General features: G+C 37.8%; 1 protein-coding gene across 4 annotated transcripts in view; it reads right to left on the reverse strand.

Moving 5' to 3' along the window:
* The window catches only part of LOC122055539 (E4 SUMO-protein ligase PIAL2-like), a 50,113-nt gene that overhangs the window by 1,991 nt on the left and 27,368 nt on the right, over window positions 1-20,754 (reverse strand). For 2 of the 4 annotated variants that reach the window (XM_042617012.1, XM_042617014.1), the window contains 10 exons: window positions 18,006-18,057; window positions 12,092-12,157; window positions 4,838-4,905; window positions 4,714-4,762; window positions 4,549-4,633; window positions 4,336-4,440; window positions 2,446-2,497; window positions 991-1,042; window positions 803-919; window positions 32-731 (listed from right to left, as the gene is read on the reverse strand). In XM_042617012.1, coding sequence (XP_042472946.1) covers window positions 32-731; window positions 803-919; window positions 991-1,042; window positions 2,446-2,497; window positions 4,336-4,440; window positions 4,549-4,633; window positions 4,714-4,762; window positions 4,838-4,905; window positions 12,092-12,157; window positions 18,006-18,057 — 1,346 coding nt within the window. Of the gene's footprint in view, window positions 1-31; window positions 732-802; window positions 920-990; window positions 1,043-2,445; window positions 2,498-4,335; window positions 4,441-4,548; window positions 4,634-4,713; window positions 4,763-4,837; window positions 4,906-10,500; window positions 11,355-12,091; window positions 12,158-18,005; window positions 18,058-20,754 lie in introns of those variants that run through there. The other 2 variants (XM_042617013.1, XM_042617015.1) reach the window with 2 other exon arrangements.

Below are 20,754 nucleotides of genomic sequence, written 5' to 3' on the forward strand. Positions count from 1 at the left end.
ATTGCTGGAATTATAGAATCACAAAAAAAACCTGTCTGTAGCCTTGGAAGTGAAACAGAACTTGGGGTTTGTGAAGGAAGTGCATGCGTTATTGTTGGGATTCTAGGAACATTAGGTATTGGAGATCTCCCAGCTTCATTGGTACTAATTGAACTTCTCGCATGCAATGACTGCAATGGCATACTTTCAGAAAGATTTGACAATCGCGGTTCATAATTAAAGTTCACTGAAGCATGTGAAACTCCAAAATCTGTGGTGCCCTGATTTTCTGCTGGAGGAATAGCATCAGCATGAGCAGGATTCAGCAGAACACTAGGCACAAGTGACTCCAATGTTCCCAGTGCATTATCTGATATTGCCAAAGACATAGGACAAATACTGCTTGCAGTGTGGCAAGTAACTGATTGGTGCAAAGAAGTATTTGCAGATGAGGAATTATACAAAGGATCAAGATTATCTTTACTTTCCCTGAATGGTTTCCTATCTTCTAATTCAGTGTTACCATTTTCACCTCTGTCTAGACTCTTTGTTCTATCAGGTAGGTAATTTTCTTCCATAACTAGATTCACAACATCAGTTGAAGCGACTGTGCCATTCTCCATGCTTGTTTCCTCCTTTCCAGACTTTCCTCCGTGCAATTGGTTGACACCTCGGTATTCAAAAGATGTCTTCCATGATCCATTGGAGAAAATAACAATATCTGTTTCATCCTCTCCTACCTCTTGTAGTACCTGGCAATATATAAAAGAATATGAGTTGTTTGGTAATGTATACCATAATTACTGTTGAAAAAATTACATGCCTTAACTATCTTTTGGTCAATGCGCAACTCGATACAACTAGTAGATGTGTTACAACATGGGCAACGCCAAGAGGGCTTCCGGGAGTTCAATTCCATGAAATTGTCATAATCAAAACACTACATAAACATACTTGAGTCAGAAATATTTCGAATGATTTTCATGATCAACTAAACAAGAAGAAACAGACCTGATGATGATTACAGAGACGTCCTTTAACGGGAGTTTTTATGCGCTTGAAACTGTAAGAGGCATAACAGAATAACATTTACAATTGTAGTGTGTAAAATATCTATGAATATAATAAACTTACAACAGTTGTAACGTGGCATTACAACTATATCCGGCAATAAATGAAAAAGATAATAAATATGAAATACAGGTTGGCTTTATGATATTAACATAAGACTGACCCAATTAGACTTGTCTAAATGAATCATATCAGAACTTAAAAATAATTCAATGATTCCAATGTCTCCCAATAGCAATAATTAGATCCAACAGGACAATGCTAATGCAGAAAAACTACATTGATGTTTATTGTTGTTAATTGTCTCTATAAATGCCTGCCACAAACAACCTGGAACCAAACCACCAACCATACTGACATGTGCCATGTATTGCATTAGTGCGCATTGACTTCCCATGTTAGCATTGCATTTTTGGACTGCCACACGTAAAATGTTAGCCAACATGTGCATGGCGATTCCAGCATAAATAAATGGAGTCTACTACAACTCAAGACACCAATTTTATGATGGAAGGGAGATTAAATAAGGAAATGGATTCAGTATTTCAGATTCCTGTTTAATAAGTAATAGACAGTTTTTAGGAAAAACTTTCTGTGATACTTGAAAGCAAGTCTTGTTATATTGATAGGCTATGCAAGGATAGGTATTCAAATCCTTCAGTTAGGATTAGTAGGTAGTCGTACAGTCTAGATTAGGGATGTCAAATAAAGAAATAGCCCACCTTCAACTAAATTCTGATGTGGAACTGTCTGCATTTTGAATTTCATATAATTGATATATATATAAGCTATTAAAGATAGAACAGCAATATTATTGCCAACATACAGAATCTTTGATCACTTTATAACCAGCACAAATATTCAGGAAAAGTCTGAGATGACACTAAGGTGTAACCAACAATGAATCCAAGTGGCTGCACACAAAGGCCAATCAGATTTAGCAAAAGAAAGATTGAGATTCAAAGCGCACATAGCACATGCAGGATAGTATGAGAGACAAATTAATGAAAATAAAAATAGCACTAAAATAGAAGGTGATTCATCAAAAACTTCCTTGGATCAACATAGATAAGAGAATGAATTTCTTAACAAATTATCTATTTACTGAACAATAATACCAGAGCCTACAAGCAATTTGTGAGGGACCTAATTGTAACTACCATGAGTATTAAAAGTTGCATCTACACCAATCAAGTGTAATGGGTAAGTCTCTCTTATGGTCATAAGAAATGTAGTACTTTTACCTTACTTAAAGATGGTTAGCACAATACTTAATTAATCCATGCAAAACAAGCTTCTATTAAACATTCATTAGAAAATAAATAAATAAATAACAAGGGAAGGAAATAAACAATCATGAAAGCAATGCAAGTAACCAAGAAGCTTGCAACTCACCTTATAGGGCAATTTAGTGAGATTCTTGATGGCCCCTCAATTATGTCAGAATCTAAAGTCAATTTCAAACAGAAATCTTAATACTCATTGCAATTTGTCCAAATCAATAAAAAAAAGCAATAATTTTAGCATAACCTAGGCATAAATGTTAATTAGGAAGAAAAGAAGTTAATATACTAATAGCTCCACACAGTTTATGCGCAATGACTATGAAGACAAAATTAACCAGGGAGGAAAAAAAAAATTACAAACTAAAATGTCTGTTCTCTGCATAGATCAGCATCATCGACTATATTTTTAGGCCAAAATTAATCTGAGTCCACAAAGACCAAGGTTTCAAAAAAATAAGCAAGCAGGGCGCAGTTGATCCACTGCATACATATGAAATACATAGGACATATTTCAATGCATATATGGTTGATATTAAAATAATTTTTAAAATCCACTAACAATCTAAAGTATCTATAACTCGCAGAACAATTGCTTATGTTAAAAGTTACTAACTAAGCTTAAGATTTCAAGGATTTTTTTTTGTAATATTCTCAAAATATTTTAGTTAGTTAATCATTAATTAGTTTAATTATTTGTATGTTGTGCCAACTGAATAATTTTTTTTTTGTTGGGTGAGGTTAGTTGTGGGCATGTAAACATACTCAAGTCATTGCGTGGATGAGCGTAGAACAAGAGGATACAGTTTGCATTTTTTACAAACTTGAGGCTTGGAAATCAAAAGCTTGGGAAGGATTTTTGGTTATTTTATATTTTAGAGGAAGTTTATAAACATTCCATTAATTAATCATGAGGAAAAGGAAAAAATAGTAAACTTTTTGGAAATTATTTCAACAAATAAACCATTCAACTTTGGCTGGAATGGTGTCTATGACAATCAAATAGGAAAGTAACAAGGTTAATTGTAGGAAAAAAAATCATATATCACAATCATGAGCATTTTTTGGTCCTTCTATGGGTCCCTACTTCACAGAAAGCAGTAACAACTAAAATATTACTATGCACGCACTTCCCTCATGGTTTGGTTCACTAATTTATACAAAAGTTACAATTGATCCCGCACATAACACACAATGAACCTAACTTAAACTTTTTGTCAACCACATCAAAATAAACCAATTGAACTTAACCACCTGAGGCATGATTGTGCCAACATAAATTTCTTTTGTGAACAATCAACTTTCACATCACAGTGGTCCAACGTAAACATCAGTCTAGTTCCACTAGTATTGTTTCAGCATAGTAGTCCAGGCAACCTTTTTTTTTAGTATAGAGGTTACTCGCTTAGAACGAAAGGAGATATCTATATCTTACAAGGTAAGTAAATATGTTCAAGGAGGTTAGCATGTTAGGAACTAAACCTGTAAATACTTCTATGGACCCCAATGTCAGATTAGCACCAAGAGAGAAAAGCGAGCCACAGAGTGATCCATAAAAGTATAGAAGTTTGATAGGAAAGGTGAACCATCTCACAATCACTAGTCTCAAGATTTCATTTGTTGTGAGCGTGACCACTCAATTTCTAGAGAGTACATGTCAATATCACTATGTAGTTATGTAGTTGCTGTAAGGATTTTACATTGCCCAAAGGGTAGTCTGTGCAAATGTGGACCAAGGTCACATTAGATCATAAGATGTTCTGATGCAAATTAGATTAAGCAACATGCGAGTCATTTGGATTGAGCATCTGAGGACCAATCTAGGATACACCCTTGTAGAGCTAGTGAACTATACTATGATAATCAACTGGCAATATGTATAACTTAAATCATTCTCCATTTCATGAGAGATCAAAGCATATAAAGAATCTTTATTATCATTTTATTAGAGAGAGTACAGATCAATGCTGTGAATGATGAGAAAGGACATGCATTCCATTACCTGAAACCATAGTTTGAGTCACTGGCTGCACATAATCTTCCAGTCTTGCAGCAGTCGGGGTCGCTATCATACTCAAAAAGGCTATGGCTATGACATAATTACCTGCTTTAATTTGAAGAAATTGTAGAAGATATTCACAGGGAGAAGGTACTAACTATTGTATGTCAGAAAAGGTAAAAACAATTGATGCAAACAAAGCTTGAATAAGCATACCAGTGAAATACCCGACAGCCTGAAGAATATTCATCCCATATTTGAGCATGCTAGTAATATCTGAAGGAAACTGTGGTCCTGTATCCTACAAAATAACAAATTATACAATAGGTATTAATACTAGCATTGTGAAGGTAAATATCCCAACAGTCAAGTTCTACAAACCATTGAAGAGTTTGTCCTCCTTGCAACACCCTTCCCGTTTACCAAAAAGCTGAGTATAAAGTGGGAACAAAACAATTCAATATTCTCTCACTGAAATAGAAGGTAGGGATGGCAACAGATATACCTAACATGTTGGGGGTTTATGATACACGATGAAGTCTCTAGATTATCCATTTGAGCAACTAGTAGACACTGCCAACAGAGAGATCAAATCATATCTAAACCCTATCAACTCAAAAACAAGTAATCTGATGAAAAAATTGCAAACCATTTACAGCTAAGGGAAATTAACTAAGCAAATAGCTCTCATGCAGGAATTTTTAGAGAGGGAAGAGAGCAACATACATATTATCATCTTAGAAATCAATTAAGAGATATTGCAAATTCCCAGACAATGAACCGAAATTCTGTGTACATTTATCAAGAACTCAACTGGCATATCTCTTTTCAACCAGAAAAGGCATGAAACGTGACTCTCTCCCTTTTTAATGGGATACAAGGAAGACCTCTTGGGATCTTTAGAATTATATTGCTAGGTGTTGTCTCGAATCTCCTTTCTTGTGAGTGAAGGAAACAACTAGAAGAAAGAGTTTACGGGGAAACAAAAAATCATATGAAAAGGATTGGAAATAATTTCCTAGTTTTGGTTTCCTTGGAGAGAAAGAAAGTATAATTTTCCTTCAGACCATTTCCTTGGAGGATGGAAACTTAATTTCATACATTTTTTAAAACATAACAAAAAACATAAATCAAAAATGGATTTTAAGCGTCCAAATCGGATAGAAGAAAAATTGGGGCAAACTAGGAAAAGGTTTCCTAAGCTTTTTCTCTTCCCTCCCTCAGTTTCTGATGAAGGTAGCAGAAGGTAAGTGTTGTTGGGAAATCTTTTGTCATCTTGCTTCCATCCACATTTCCTTCCCTTATAGGAAGCAGACACTAAACTTTCATTCTAGTTGATTGAACTTGGCTAAGTATGTAATCTAACAACCATCTTCACATGATTGTATTATCTTAGTGTTTTACTTCTCATTTTTATCTTGTATTTAAGCTACCTATGGTTAGTCACAGAGAGTGTTGTTCATTATCTTTTCTTATTAACTCAACATATGCATCTTAGCATTTTACCTACACTGCATTAAGTTTTTGTACAAGTTGTAATCTGACTGTCCAGCGCATTGGCCCATATAATAAGACAAATTGTAGTCTTAATATTATTTTTTCTTTTATCTTTAATAATGATGCGGTGATAAGGAGGGGTCCCGTCCCGCTGCCACGGTTTAGGTCAACGAAAGTCAGAGTCAAGACAGTCGACGGACGGAGGGTCTTAGTTGATCGAGTGGGGCATAGTCCGACCGAGGGTTAAACACTGACCCGCCGTCCCTGGCACGGAGTAGTCAAACCGACGCTCAATGGACACGCAGAAACTGAGCCGAGCGGCTCCCCCGCTCGGCCTAGCAAGAGACTCAAGACCAGCCGAGCACGCGGACAGTGAACTGCCTGCCGAACAGCTATCCCGCTCGGCCAAGCAAAAGAGCAGGTGGACAGTGGGCTTCTGGCTGAGCGGCCATCTCGCTTGGCCCAACAATAGACGACACTCGGACAAGGGACTTTCAGCCGAGTGGCTATTCCGCCCGGTGCGGCAACAAACGCAGGGATATCAGAGTCCTGGCCGAGCGATCATTTCGCTCGGTCAAACAACAAATACAGCAAGATGTCCTTCGACATTCTTTTGTGAGCTAGTGCCGCTGACAGGCGGCATGATCAAGAAGAGGATCGTACGGCGGAAGCTTCCACTGTCACTTCAGAGATATGCTCGGCCCGTTAAGGTACTGTGTCAGGGACACTTTACTGACATGTCTCATCAGAGAAATCTTGGGATTGCATGTCCGCTTTAAGAAGCGTGCACACACGCTACAGGAGCCCTATATAAAGAAGACTCCAGGCATCGACAGAGGTATGTTTTTCTAGCGATCTCCACTCAGTACTGCAGGTAAACAAGAAAAGGTTATGGCCGAACGGAGGTAAGCCATGAGTTTACAATAAAGAACTTATCCCAGTGGTCATTTGGGTATGACTGTTTGCCAGGGCACCTGGAGGAAGCATCGCCGCACGGGCCCGGACATCCTCCCAGACTTCGGCGAGCGGCCCCTCGGATGAGGATCTAGTGCTCGGGGGTCCGAGACTAGGTGCTCGACTTGTTGTATTCTTCCGTTGGCAGATGGAGGATCGCCGTAACAGATCGTCGGTTGCTCGGGGCCGAGCGGGATGAGGATGCCTGACCGGAAGCTGATAAGATGTCGGACCGTTTAACCGCCAGAGGTTTCGGTGGTGGTGGCATGAAGGCCACGGGCGATGCGGCGACGGTCCCTTGTGGTAGCTCAACCAGGGAGAGCGTCTGATCGAACGATGAAGTCTCCACAATTTCGGGGAGCGGAGTCGGAGTCGAAGTTTCAACCCTCTCGACCGGTTGCGTGCCCAAGGTAGCGAAACGTGAAGATGGCTCCGCTCGGCGCCTCTTGCACCTAGTCAGTGGCACGTCGGAGGAAGCCGAGCCCGAGGGTTCCTCGACGGGAATGATGGGGCGTCGCTCCGTCTGAGGCTGTGAGCTCGGGGTGGCCCCTCCGCTCAGCGCATGGCTGGTCGCGCCTTCGCCCACTTCCACAGGCGTCTCCACACTCACCCTAAGTGGATCTTCATGGAAGTCGACCGGCTGCAAACCTCGGCTCGCCAGTTCCTCGGTACTGGTCGCCTCGATCACGCTGTCCAAAAGCTTCGCCTTGCCGGCCATTAGCACGCATCATGATTTCGTCTACAAGATAAAAGGAAAAATCAATTAGCATCAAAGGAATAGGTAAAGCAGTGTCTTACCTAGATTGGTCGGCAGCTGGGTGCGGATCGGACTCAGGCCGAAGGTGTAGAGGACACCCTCAAGCAGCAACTTGTGGATGTCGTACTTCTGATCGGCCAGCATCGCCGCAGCATCCAAGTAGTCCGATCGGCTCTTGTAACTCTTCAGCGGGGGCTGAAGCGCCACTTCGAGCTGCCAGTGGGTCGAGAATTCCGGCCGCTCGAGAAAACGCAGGAAAAAGAAGTACTCCTCCAATGTTTATTGGAGGAGGGCATTTTATCAACAACACTAGACCGACCCTAGACTGGAAGAGGAAGGCCCCCGGCTCGGACAGCTTCGGGTAGTAAAAATAGTGGAAGACGATATGCGTGAGAGGAATGTCGTGCAGTCGAAATAAGACGACGCCGCCGCACAGAAGACGGAAGGAGTTCGACACGAGTTGAGGGAGGGAGATGCGGAAATATTTACAGATTGCGATAATGAAAGGATGGATAGGGAACCGCAGACCGATGGAGAAATGGTCCCTGAACAAACAGATGCATCCGGTCGGCGGGATATTTGGCCGATCGGACGAGGAAGGCAAAACAATCTCATGGTCAGACAGAATTTCGAAGACATTCCTAAGGCCCTCCGAGTCGCCCTCGTCAAACTTAGACTCCATGGTGGTATACCAGGGTCCGGGGACGGGGGCCGACGACTGCGAGGAGTTGGACATCGCTAAGACAGACACAAAATGGAAGAAAGGCGAGCGAAAAAAATACAAAAGGGTCACCGGAAGATCACCGGACCAGCGGACAACAGAATGACCGAAAGAAAAGGTGAAGGGAAAAAGGGAGACGGAGGACTGTCCGAGGACAAAACGCAAGGAGTTGCCGGAAAGCACAGCGCGCAAGAACACGGATCGTCGAAAACACAGCAACAAGAGCGTAATGAAGGCGGCAACACAACGGGCTCATATACCCCGAACTCGGCCAACCAGAGTCATTCGATGTAGGTCGCGGAAACTTAGGTCAAGATCTCACCGTTGAATTCAAACCGCCAAACGTCGCAATCAATACCTGTCACGTCAGGCGTGCGACGACTGCGGGCATGGCATGTGGCGTGCCATCATGGGTCGGCAATTAAGCCAGGCATGGAACCTGTTCTTCCTTAATGAGGGGATTTGCACGCTTCCTAAGAAATCGCAATGATATCAGCCTAGCCCGCGCTCGCCCGAAACAGTGAACTGCCTGCCAAGCGGCTATCCCGCTCGGCTAAGCAAAAGAGCAGGTGGAAGACGACAAGCCGTTATAAGAGGAAGACGACAAGCCGTTATAAGAAACAAAAGAAGAGGTAGGATAAGTACACTGTCGTTTATCTTTAGGTAATGCAATAGGAAGATCATCATTCAGGACTAGATTTGATAACGAAGTCATAGGTGCAGGATATGAATATAGAGGGTGACACATAGAGTAGACTTGAATAATAGGAGGCTTGACAGAAGTTGATTCCAGGACAGGTGTGGTGTGATAGAATACACCAACAAATCATCCTCCTTTTGATGAGTCAGAATAGGATGGAAAATAAGGTGTCTTCCATAAAGGTACCATAATTGAGATAAGATATTTGTTAATATTGGGACAAAATCTTTCTGAAGATGAGAATAACCAAGAAAAATAAACTTCAAAGACTTAGGATCTAATTTAGTAATATGTGGACCAACATCCCAAACAAAACAAGTGCTACCAAATATCCTGGGGTTAATAGGAAATAACGACTTGTTAGGAAAAAAGATTTTGTAAGGGATCTCACCATAAAGAATAGAGGATGGTATGCAGTTAATGAAAAAACTTGTTGTGGAAACTGCATCAGCCCAAAAAGGTTTGGGAATATTTATTTGAAATAAAATGGCCCATGCAATTTCAAGATGTCTATTTTTACGTTCAACTACACCATTTTGGGATGGAATGTTAACACAAGAGGCTTCATGAAGTATGTCATTCTGACTCATATACGATTGGAATAAACTGGACATATACTCTTTGGCATTATCACTTCGTAACGTACGGATGTATTGAATTGAGTTTTAATCTCAACACAAAAGGCACAAAACAAAGAAAATAACTCAGAACGATTTTTCATTAAATATAACTAGGTTACACGAGAGTAAACATCGACAAAAGTAACAAACTACCCAAAACTAGGTTTAGATAGAACATGACAAGGACCCTAAATATCGGAATGAACTAATTCAAAAGGAGTAGTAGCATGTTTATTTACTCTAGGACTTGAACTGAGACAATGATGTTTTGCAAACCGACACGACTCACAATCTAATAAAGACAGCTTACCATATTGTAGACGTTTTTTTGAGCAAAGGTAGAGATGGATGTTTTAGATGACAATGGCACTTGGAAATTGGATGATCTACCTTCAAGGAAACGGGCTCTGATACCATTCAGGGCGAGTTTGTCGTCTTCGAAAATCTTTGTATGGTTTGAAACAGAGTCCTTGTGCTTGGTTTGAAAATTTTAGTCAAATTATTGAAAAATTTAATATGATGAAAAGCAAATCTGATCATTCTGTGTTCTATAAGCAATCAGGAGCTGGTGTCATTCTATTAGTTGTTTATGTAGATGATATTGTTATCACTGTAAATGATACTAAGAGAATCTCATCTCGCATGTATGAGGTTTGTAAAGCATTTTATCGTGTAGAAAAATAAGATTAACCTCTCATCAATTATTTTATGGCATTCAAAAGCATATTAAGCTCCTCATATGTCTTCTTGAATGCCATAAAATAATTGCTAAGAGGTTGATCTTGTGCTTCCACACGATAAAATGTTTTACAAATCTCATACATGCGAGAGAGATTCCCTTTCACAGAATACAAAAATTCCAAGTAATCCATTAGTTCTTTAACAAATTCACAATGATTGATCAAACTTATTACCTCACCATCAAATAATTCCGAATCCGAAGGAACAAGCGAGCATCTTCTCTAAGCCATGTTTGCTTTGAATCATCTTGAGGGTCATCAGTCAAATGACCAACTTTGTCAATACTTCCTAGACAAAGATGAACCGTCTTACTCCAATCCAAATAGTTTAGACTATTTAGCTTATAATCCGTGATTTTAGACATCACTGGTACCATATCCGTCACAAAAGAAAGCTTATTTCAGCCATGAGGCTTTATCCCAAAAAAAGTCAAATAAAAGATGAAAGAAGGAAGACTTCTCTTATTTCTGCCAAAGGATGATGCAGCAGCAGCTGCTGCTTGGAGAGAGAACAACATCAGAAAGTCGGGAGGCGGCGGTGTGAAGCGAAGTAGCAGCTGCTGCTGCTTGGAGAGGGAACAGCAACAAAGGAAGACTTCGCTGCTTTAGGGCTAGAGGCAGCGGTGTGAGGCAGCAGCAACGGAAGACTTCATAGAGCAAGCGAGAGGAAGAAGCAGCTAATAGAGGTTGCTGTCCGGCGAAACAGGTTAATGTCTGGTAACTTTTCCTGCTGCCCGTCCACTTGAAGATCAGTAGGGCTGTGACAGCCGAAAACTCACGGGCAACAAACAGTTGGCTGACGATGAGCGGAAGAGGGTGGCGGCAGCACAAAACCTAGCTGGACAGCAGCGAACAAAATCTGTTCGCCAACTCCTTTGCTATGGAAGGTGGTGGCTGACCAGAGAGATGTCCTCCGGGGTCCTGGCCAGCAAAGAGGCGTTGTCTGGGGCTTGATGGCAGAAGTGGCAAATTTGGGGAAAGCATGGCAGCTTCCAGACAAACCCTAATTTCAAATTGATGCTCTGATACCATGTAAAGAGATGAGATAAAAAGTATATGTCTTTATTGAAAAATGAGACATTTTTATATACAAACACAGGATCTAATTTTTGGAAACTATAATTAGACTAATTGACAAATTAGTCTAATTAATATATATCTATTAATTAATTTGTACCAATAATATGATAAGTAATATGTATAAATATGGTAACTAATAATTATATATATATATATATATATATATATATATATATAGTAGTTTTATTAAGTGATCTGACCAATCCAATATGGCTGATTGTACGAATTGTGGACTGACTAATCCCAGAACTAGTTCAACAAACTATGCACTCCCATGCCATTGCTTGACTCTTCAATTAACCACTCTCCAACTTCCATAAAATATTTATTCTACAATGCATTCCTATTATATTTGTCAATCTGACCTAACTTCTCATAACAAAACGAGCACCTCAACGATTGTCATTTTGTATATATGAATGTGTGAATGATATATGTATGTTTATTTGTAGAAGAATGACATTTCATCAGAAGAACCACTAGCATTATATATCACTGATCTAGCTCAAATCAAGTATGCGGCAAGAGTAACAAATTGCTTGACATCATAAATTGATTCACAAAAAAAGATACAAACACAAATGCAAAACTTTGACTGGAATTTGTGGTTTGTTCATACAGTCAAAAATGGACAGACACAAAATTTTGACTCAGAAACCTATGATAAAGAACATCAATGAAACTGCTTACAATCCTTTCATCTGGAGGTATGTTCCTCTGAATGGAGAAATCAGCCACTAGAACATCATAACCAGGCTGCAAAAAATGAACAATGAATTACAAGATGTATAAATACATCCACGAGAAACATCATAAGTAGGCTGTAACAGTAAGCCATGACTAGACACAGGTAAATCAACCATTGTAGCATCAAAATTAGGACACAACAGAGAAACAACGAATTACTAGCTGCTTCAAGGGGAAAAAAAAACAAACTAGTAGTGTAAAATACAGCATACAAGATGGATGTAGGAATACAAGAAAGGAAATTCAGCATCTACTTTGATTCCAACTATTATCCAAAAGAAAAAAGGAATAATAATCATGCTAAAGTGTATATAAATAATGCCAAAGATACATACAAACAACAATTTCTATGTAAATTAATACCCTCATTAACATCATGCAAGTCCTTAAACCTTAGATATCATATTTTCTTTAATGAGGGACACAGAATATTGTTTCAAACCTCAGACACAGGATGGTGCATGTTGTCATAACACACACTTCTATACACAAGGAGTTTGGACCTTGGTCAGCCAAAATGAGCCAGACTAGTAAATATATCTATAAAATCTTTATGGTGATGTTACCAATGAAAAAAGAAGTTAACTGCACATTAATAATGATGAAAGTATAATTATTTGAAAGTATACTTTTTTTAAAGTATAATTCACAATAAATGTTTAAGTAAGCATTCATGATATGTCATTAGTTCTATAAAATTATTTCTAAATCATAGTCAAACTAGGCTGATCCTGAAATGCATCATGTAAGTTGGATAGAATTGAAAGTAGATAATTCAATTCGAGTTGAAATCTTGATCATGCACTAATTCTTGCTTCAAGAGTCACCACTGAAGGAATGTTTGGTGTTTCTGAAATCTCGATGAAACTTGTCCAAACCAAGAGATTTGAGATCATATTTGTCAAAATTTTCCTATTTTTCAGTAGATCTCAGTCGACTCAGTCATTTATTGAGATCTCCATCTAGATTAAAAATGGTAAGGAGGAAGAGATGAACCTGGGAAGAGAGGAAATGTTGCTACAATTAGCATGGATACATTAGCATCGAGGAGCCTGTTACCTACCAAAGCCAAAAGTTGAGCTCTCCTACACAAGAATTAGACATCGAGCAGGCCTTGTAGTCATCATAGAAGAGCAAGAATACAAGCAGCATCTTCAGATCATATCCTCAATTTGATCAAAGAGCAATGAATGTCAATTATAGAACTAGTGGGTTGTAGGTACATATACGGTGATGTAAATAACTAGTTAACTAATAAGTAGTGTTAAAATAAATATTGTATTTTATTTGGTTATAGTACTAATATGGGAACTCCGCCCATGACGACCGGTCATGGCCGGTCCTAAGCCCGGATAAAGGAGGAGGGTTGCGTTAGGTTGCCAGCCAGCGTCAAACTATGACAAATATTCAATGAATGAATCCATTAAACAATTGTGGTAATGCTAGGTTGTTCCCCGAAAGGAACGCGTTGCAAGGTCCGACTGTAACGTCTCGGCAAGGACCGCTACATCTCCAGAACTCGGGTGTAGTGATAAATATACAAGAATTCACGTTACAGGGTCTGACTGTAACGTCTCAGCAAGTGCCGCTACATCCCCATGAGAACTTGGGTGTAGTGTTAAATAGGCAAGAGTTCTCATACCATAGGTTAGATAAGAACAAATATGATAGGAAAACTAATAATCTAAGATTTGGAACATGGAACATAAGAACTCTCACTGGTAAATCAATGGAGGTAGTAGATATGATGATTAGGAGAAAAATTAGTATTTTATGTATGCAAAAGACAAAATGGATAGGTGAGAAGGCAAAGATAATAGAGAACTCGGGTTTTAAGTTATGGTACACTGGAAAAAGTAAAGCAAGAAATGGAGTGGGTATTATTCTAGATAGTTTGTTAAAGGATGAAGTTGTAGGAATAGTTAGAAAAGGGGATAGAATTATAACCCTTAGGCTATGTTTACTCTAGAGGGTGGATGAGGAAAGGAAAGGAATCAACGATAGAAAGTTGTCTTTGGAGGAAGAGAAAAGTAAGGGTGAAGAAATCTTTTCCTTTGCCTACTTGTTTATCTTGATAGAGGAAGGTGAATACTTATGATGTAATTTTGTAAATAAAAAAGGGTGCATGCGTCATTTTTTTTTGTACATAGTGTAATTTTGTGATTTAAAAAGGGTACATGCGTCATTTTTTTGGTATATGGTGTAATTTTGTGAATGCAAAAGGGGTACATGCGTCATTTTTTTTCCATCCGTTGCTTTCCGTCCGATTTTGAGATGATTGATTTTGGCTCCAAAATTATCCGCGGATGGATTACATTACTTTTCCTTCGGAAAATTTTAATGAAGTAAATGACGAAAACTTTTCCACCGTAAAAACTTTTCCTTAATTTTACTTTCCACTCTCCCAAATAAACAGAGCCTTAAGATAATAGTAGTGAAAGAAACTATGAACATAATTAGCGTATATGCACCACAGTAGGATAAGATGAAGCTACCAAATCAAGATTTTGGGAGGACTTAGATGAAATATTACAAAATATTCCACTAAATGAAATGATTTTAATAGGAGGTGATCTAAATGGGCATGGCGGAGTGAGAAATGAGGCATATGAGAGAGTACATGGGAGTTATGGGTTTGGAACGAGGAATGAGGAAGGGAAAACTATATTAGATTTTGCGATAGCATATGACCTTATATTAGCTAATACGTTTTTTAAGAAAAGGGAAGAACACTTAGTCACATTCAAAAGCGGGAATAATAAATCGTAAATTGACTTTCTTATGGTTAGGAAGAATGATAGAAAGATTTGTAAAGATTGCAAAGTCATCCCTCGAGAAAACTTAACTACCCAACATAGAGTAGTAGTGTTAGATATATGCCTCAAACATAATATCAATAGAAAGAAAATACATACAATTCCTAGAATTAAGTGGTGGAAGTTAAAGGATGGGAAGCAACATATAGTTAAGGAGAAGTTAGAAGTACAAGCATTAGGTGAAATATACGATGACTCTAATATAACATGAGATAAGATGGTATCAAAGTTGAAATTAGTAACTAAGAGTGTACTCGGTGAGTCAAAGGGGCATGCACCACTAAGTAAAGAATCTTGGTGCGAATAGCTTATAAGGAATTATATATTTGTAAGAACGAGGAAAACTTAAAAAAATATACAATAGCCAAAAAAAAGAAGCTAAGAAAGTAGTGAGTGAAGCAAAAAATGAAACTTTTGAATGATTATATCAAAAATTGGAACAAAAGAAGGAGAAAGAGACATTTACATAATAGCAACAGTGAGAGAACGGAAAACAAGAGATCTTAGACAAATAAAATGTATTAAAGATGAATGTAATAGGGTATTAGTAAACGATGGAGAAATAAAAGAGCGGTGGAAGAGGTATTTTCATCAACTTTTTAATGAAGGTTTAGGTGACCAACTTAACTTAAGTAATTTTAGTAGGTCAAATGAGCATAGAAATTTTAATTTTTATCATAGAATTCAAACTTCAGAAGTAAAACAAACTTTAAATGAGATACACAATGAAAAAGTCGTTGGACTAGATGATATCCCGATAGAGGTATGGAAGTGCTTGGGGAAACAAGTTAATGAATGACTTACAAAATTATTTAATATGATATTAAAAATAAAAAAAATGTCTGATCAATGAAGGATAAGTACTCTAGTTCCCTTATATAAGAACAAGGGAGATGTACAAAATTGTGCAAACTATAAGGGTATTAAACTAATGAGTCATACTATGAAACTTTGAGAAAAAAGTAATAGAAAAAAGATTAAGGAAGGAGACCATGGTGAGAAAATCAATTTGGATTCATGCCTGGAAGGTCAACAATAGAAGCTATACATCTTCTTAGACAATTAATTGAAAAATATTGGGAGCAAAAACAAGATCTACACATGGTATTCATTAACTTAGAAAAAACTTATGATAGAGTCCCAAGAGAAATTATATGGAGAATTTTATAAAAAAGAGGTGTTAGCATAATATATATTGAACTAATTAAGGATATGTATGAGGATGTAACGACCAGAGTAAAGACTTCAGGCGGAGTAACTGAAGCATTTCAAATAAAGATAGGGTTACATCAAGGATCAGCTCTAAGTCCCTATCTTTTTACACTACTTATGGACAAACTCACTGCGCACATTCAAGACAGTACCGTGGTGCATGTTGTTTGCAGATGATATTATTTTGGTAGATGAGACACGTGAAGGAGTAAATGCTAAGCTAGAATCTTGGAGGAAAACATTAGAAGGGAAAGGTTTTAAGTTTAGTAGATTAAAGACAGAATATATAGAATTTAAGTTTAGCAATATTAGAAGTAATGAAACAATTGTTAAGATAGGAGAGGACAAGTTGCCCGGAACCGAGAGATTTAAATATTTAGGATCATTTTTACAAAATGATGGAGGGATTGAGAAAGATGTCTTACATAGAATACAAGCAGGATGGGTGAAATGGAGGGGAGCGTCGAGTGTTTTATGTATCCGTAAAGTACTTCTTTAACTTAAAGGTAAGTTCTATAAAACCGCGGTTAGACCTGCTATGTTATATGGAGCTGAATGTTGGGCTATGACTCGAGCACATGGGCAGAAGATGAGAGTTGCGGAGATGAGGATGTTAAGGTGGATGTGTGAACATACGAAGATGTACAAAATAAGAAATAAGAGCATTAGAGAGAAAGTCGGAGTTGCATTTATTGAGGAAAAACTTCGAGAGACACGTTTAAGATGGTACGGACATGTACTTAAACAACCAATAAATGCTCCAGGCGATGTGAAACTATGATAAACATGCATATCAAACGAGGAAGAGGAAGACTAAAAAAGACTTGGTTAGCAACAATAAAATAAGATAAAATTTATTTAAATATAGATGATGATATAATAGGAGATAGAGCTCAATGGCGTAAAAGGATTCATACAACCGACCCCACCTAGTGGGAAAAGGCTTGGTTGTTGTTGTTGTTGTATAGTACTAATATGGGTGGCAAGCTAGGTATTAACATAATAGAACAAATTATTTGCATAATGATATGTTGTATAAGTATTTAATATGCTAGTAATACTAATAATAGGCTATTTAGTTTATAATAGTGTGCAAGTCCAAGGAATTATACCAGGTATGGGATTAAGGACTTAGGAAGAATTAATGAATAATTTATTACTATTAAGGAATTGGTGATACTGTATTAACTATTAAAATCGGTAATCCATTGTAATATTCCCTGGTTTTTTTTCAATAATTTGTGTTTGAAAATCCATCTTGCCTTCTCTTGGTTTGATGCTTTTCGTCACCTAACGGAAAAGGAACCAAGTGATAGACATTTGAAAGGGAGATGATGAGAAAATGAGGTCAACCAAGGAAGGAGTTTCTCTCCTCTTGGTAACGCACAAACTGCCGCACCCCTCCCCTCTCTCCCTATTGGGATTAAATTTTGCTTGGCCAAGAGTTCCTAACACGATTTAGTTATGTTCCAATAGGAATAACACACCATACATGTCTTTACCAAATCACTTTTGTTGCTTAATTTATGCCTTCATGTAATTAAGCATTTAAATCTATGTCCCAACTTGAGGTGAGCATTAGAAAGAATATGCACAAATAATCTAGCTTATACTTACCTACTCTAGTTTCCTAATTTTTAGGTCAGTTAATTATCTTAGAGTATATTAATAGATGAATTGTAATAATATTTGTAATAACAAAACATATCAAGTTTTTAGAAAAACAAAGGCAAACAATGCCACAGGAAAAGAAACAAAAACCAATGAACTGACATAGAAATGGATGTTCAAGATTTCACATTATAAAGAAAATAAATACACTACCAGACCTTTGCTTCAAGCGAAACAATTACACGCTGAAATTGGTACTGTGGATAAAACCTTCAAGAAAGAACAAAAAGAATATAATAAATAACCAGATTAGTATTTCTTGATAAGTTACTACAGGTATTGCATTCTTAAATGATAGAGAAACGAGTGAGGTCAATGCCGAAGATAAAGCAAAGGAATAAATGATTGCATCAGTAGCTACACATAAAGTAGCGATCTCTAACATAAAAATGTAGGCAGATGTAATGTTTACTGAAAAAAATAACTAAAACATTTAAGAATTATCTAAATGATATAATGAAGCAGAACATTATTTAAAGTGGAATGGGCATATGATAAATCCTATTAAAGCACAATCAAGATAAGGTCTGTCTTGGAAAGAGGCAGTAAACAAGCTCAGCTGCAGAATTTTCAAATTTTTAATCTTGTGGCCTTGTGGGTAAGCTTGGCTGTTTAGCAGTAAAGGAGAAAGAGGATTTACCTATGTCATACCTCGTGCAACATGCCTAAGCTTGCAGAAGAGAGAGAAGAGGAGGAAGACTCTATTTCAATCCTTGTAGAAGACACCGGCAACTAGCAGAAGATATACTGAAGAATGAGCAACTAAAGAACTTTTCTCTATGACAATTAGCGATTCAAAGAAGGATGAGCGGATTCATAGATTTTGAATCTTCTTGCAACAAAGAATGAGCAAATTAAGAGCTTCCAAAGCTCCTCATGATGAAGGTAGTAGTTTTGCGCATTCACCAGCATATAGGGCTTCTGATAAGATCCTTTAATGGATCTTTTCAAATAAATCCATTAACTTTATTTCCTTTTTAAAATAAGTTTTAGACTTTTTCTTTTTTATTTTAGATAAGTTTTAATCTGACATTTTCTCATGAAAATGTATTTTTATTTTATTTTTCTTTTACACCTTTTCTTTTGAAAAGGTTATTTTATTTTATTTTTCTTTTAGACCTTTTCTTTTTGAAAAGGTAGTTTAGGTCTCTATTTAAAGAGACGTTATGTAACTTTGGAAGATAAGCAATTTCCCTTTTAATTAATCAATTTCGTTTGATTATTGGAGGCCGATCCCCTCGAAGCGATCACCCTATCCCCCTTTTCCCTTTCTCTTTCGATTTTTCACGTGATAGGCCCCTGGGTTCCTATCAACTTGGTATCAGAGCAAGTTCACTTCATCTTCGCCTTATAGTATCTTGCAGCAACTTCAACAAGCGCATGGTCTTAACCCGACTTCAAGAGAAGAAAATTCACTCTGACATGATGACCGGAGGATCTCATCCTGACGCCAAATGGGCTTTGGAATTTGAAGCTAAGCACGAGACAAGGATGGATAAACTCGAAAAAACTATGACATCGTTGGTCACGATAGTGCAAGAATTGAAGGATCGTTTAGAAGTAGATTCCAGCTCAAGCATACTAATCAAAAAGGGAAAAAATCAGCAGTCTCGACAACAACAATATGACCAAGGTGCAAACTCAAATGAAGATCGAGAGCACAACTATCCACGTATGAAGGTGGAATTTCCTCGCTGGGAGAACAACGATCCGATTGGATGGATTTCAAGGGCTGAAAAATATTTTCGCTTCCACAGCACATCGGACAATGCAAAGGTAGAACTAGCATCTATAAACCTCGAAGGTGATGCCATCCAATGGTATGACTGGCTTGAAGCATGCCATGGACCTCCAAAATGGGAGGAATTCAAAGAAGAACTCATCAATCGATTTGGTCCCTCCGGTTATGAGAATGTTGATGGAGAATTGGCCAAAATTCGACAGACTTCAACCGTACTAGAGTACCAAGGACGATTCGAGAGACTCTCTAATCAAACTCGTGATTGGTCAGAAAAGCAACTATTGGGCACTTTTATTGAAGGACTTCGCCTTGATATACGACAAGAAGTAAAAATGAATCAACCCCGCACCATGAAGGCTGCCTTATCCTTTGCACGACTACAAGAAGAGAAGATCAATGAAGAAGGAAGAAGAAATAACAAGGTAATTCGTGAAAACCCATCACATTATTCAACACCTCGTAGATTGACAAAAGAAGAGATCAAGGAAAGGATGGCAAAGGGATTATGCTTGCATTGCGATGAAAAGTGGCACCGTGGTCATCAATGCAAGCAAAAAAGGATACTGATGATTGAACCAATAGAGAACTCTGAGGAAGAAGATGATTTCCATGAAGGTGAAACACAAGATAATATCAACGAAGTACAGTATGATTCTATGGCAATATCAGTTCATGCCTTAGAAGGACTACAAACTCCACAAACGATGAAGGTAAAAGGATTCATTAAAAAACAACCAGTAATGATACTTATAGATTCAGGAAGCACCAACAATTTTCTAGACTCAACTTTGGCAAGCAGGCTTAAACAAAAAATAGAGCAAGCATCTACATTTGATGTTAAGGTGGCGGATGGAAGATCACTTACAAGTCCAGGAAAGTGCAATAGTATTAAAATTTTCTTACCCAATTATGAATTAATAACAGATCTCTTTCTTCTTCCCTAGATGGATGTGATGTTGTACTTGGAGCACAATGGTTGAAAACATTAGGAGATATAATATGGAATTTCTCTCAACTAACAATGCGCTTCCAAGATCAAGGAAAAGAAGTTTGCATCAGAGGCAAGAAACAAGATATTATCACACCAATCAGTAATTATCAGGCAGAGCAGTTATTAAAGAAAGATTGCTCTATTTTTCTCATGCAACTCTCTATCAAAAAAGATC

The sequence above is a fragment of the Zingiber officinale genome, chromosome 3B (genome assembly GCF_018446385.1).
Source record: "Zingiber officinale cultivar Zhangliang chromosome 3B, Zo_v1.1, whole genome shotgun sequence".
NCBI classification, from domain to species: Eukaryota; Viridiplantae; Streptophyta; class Magnoliopsida; order Zingiberales; family Zingiberaceae; genus Zingiber; species Zingiber officinale.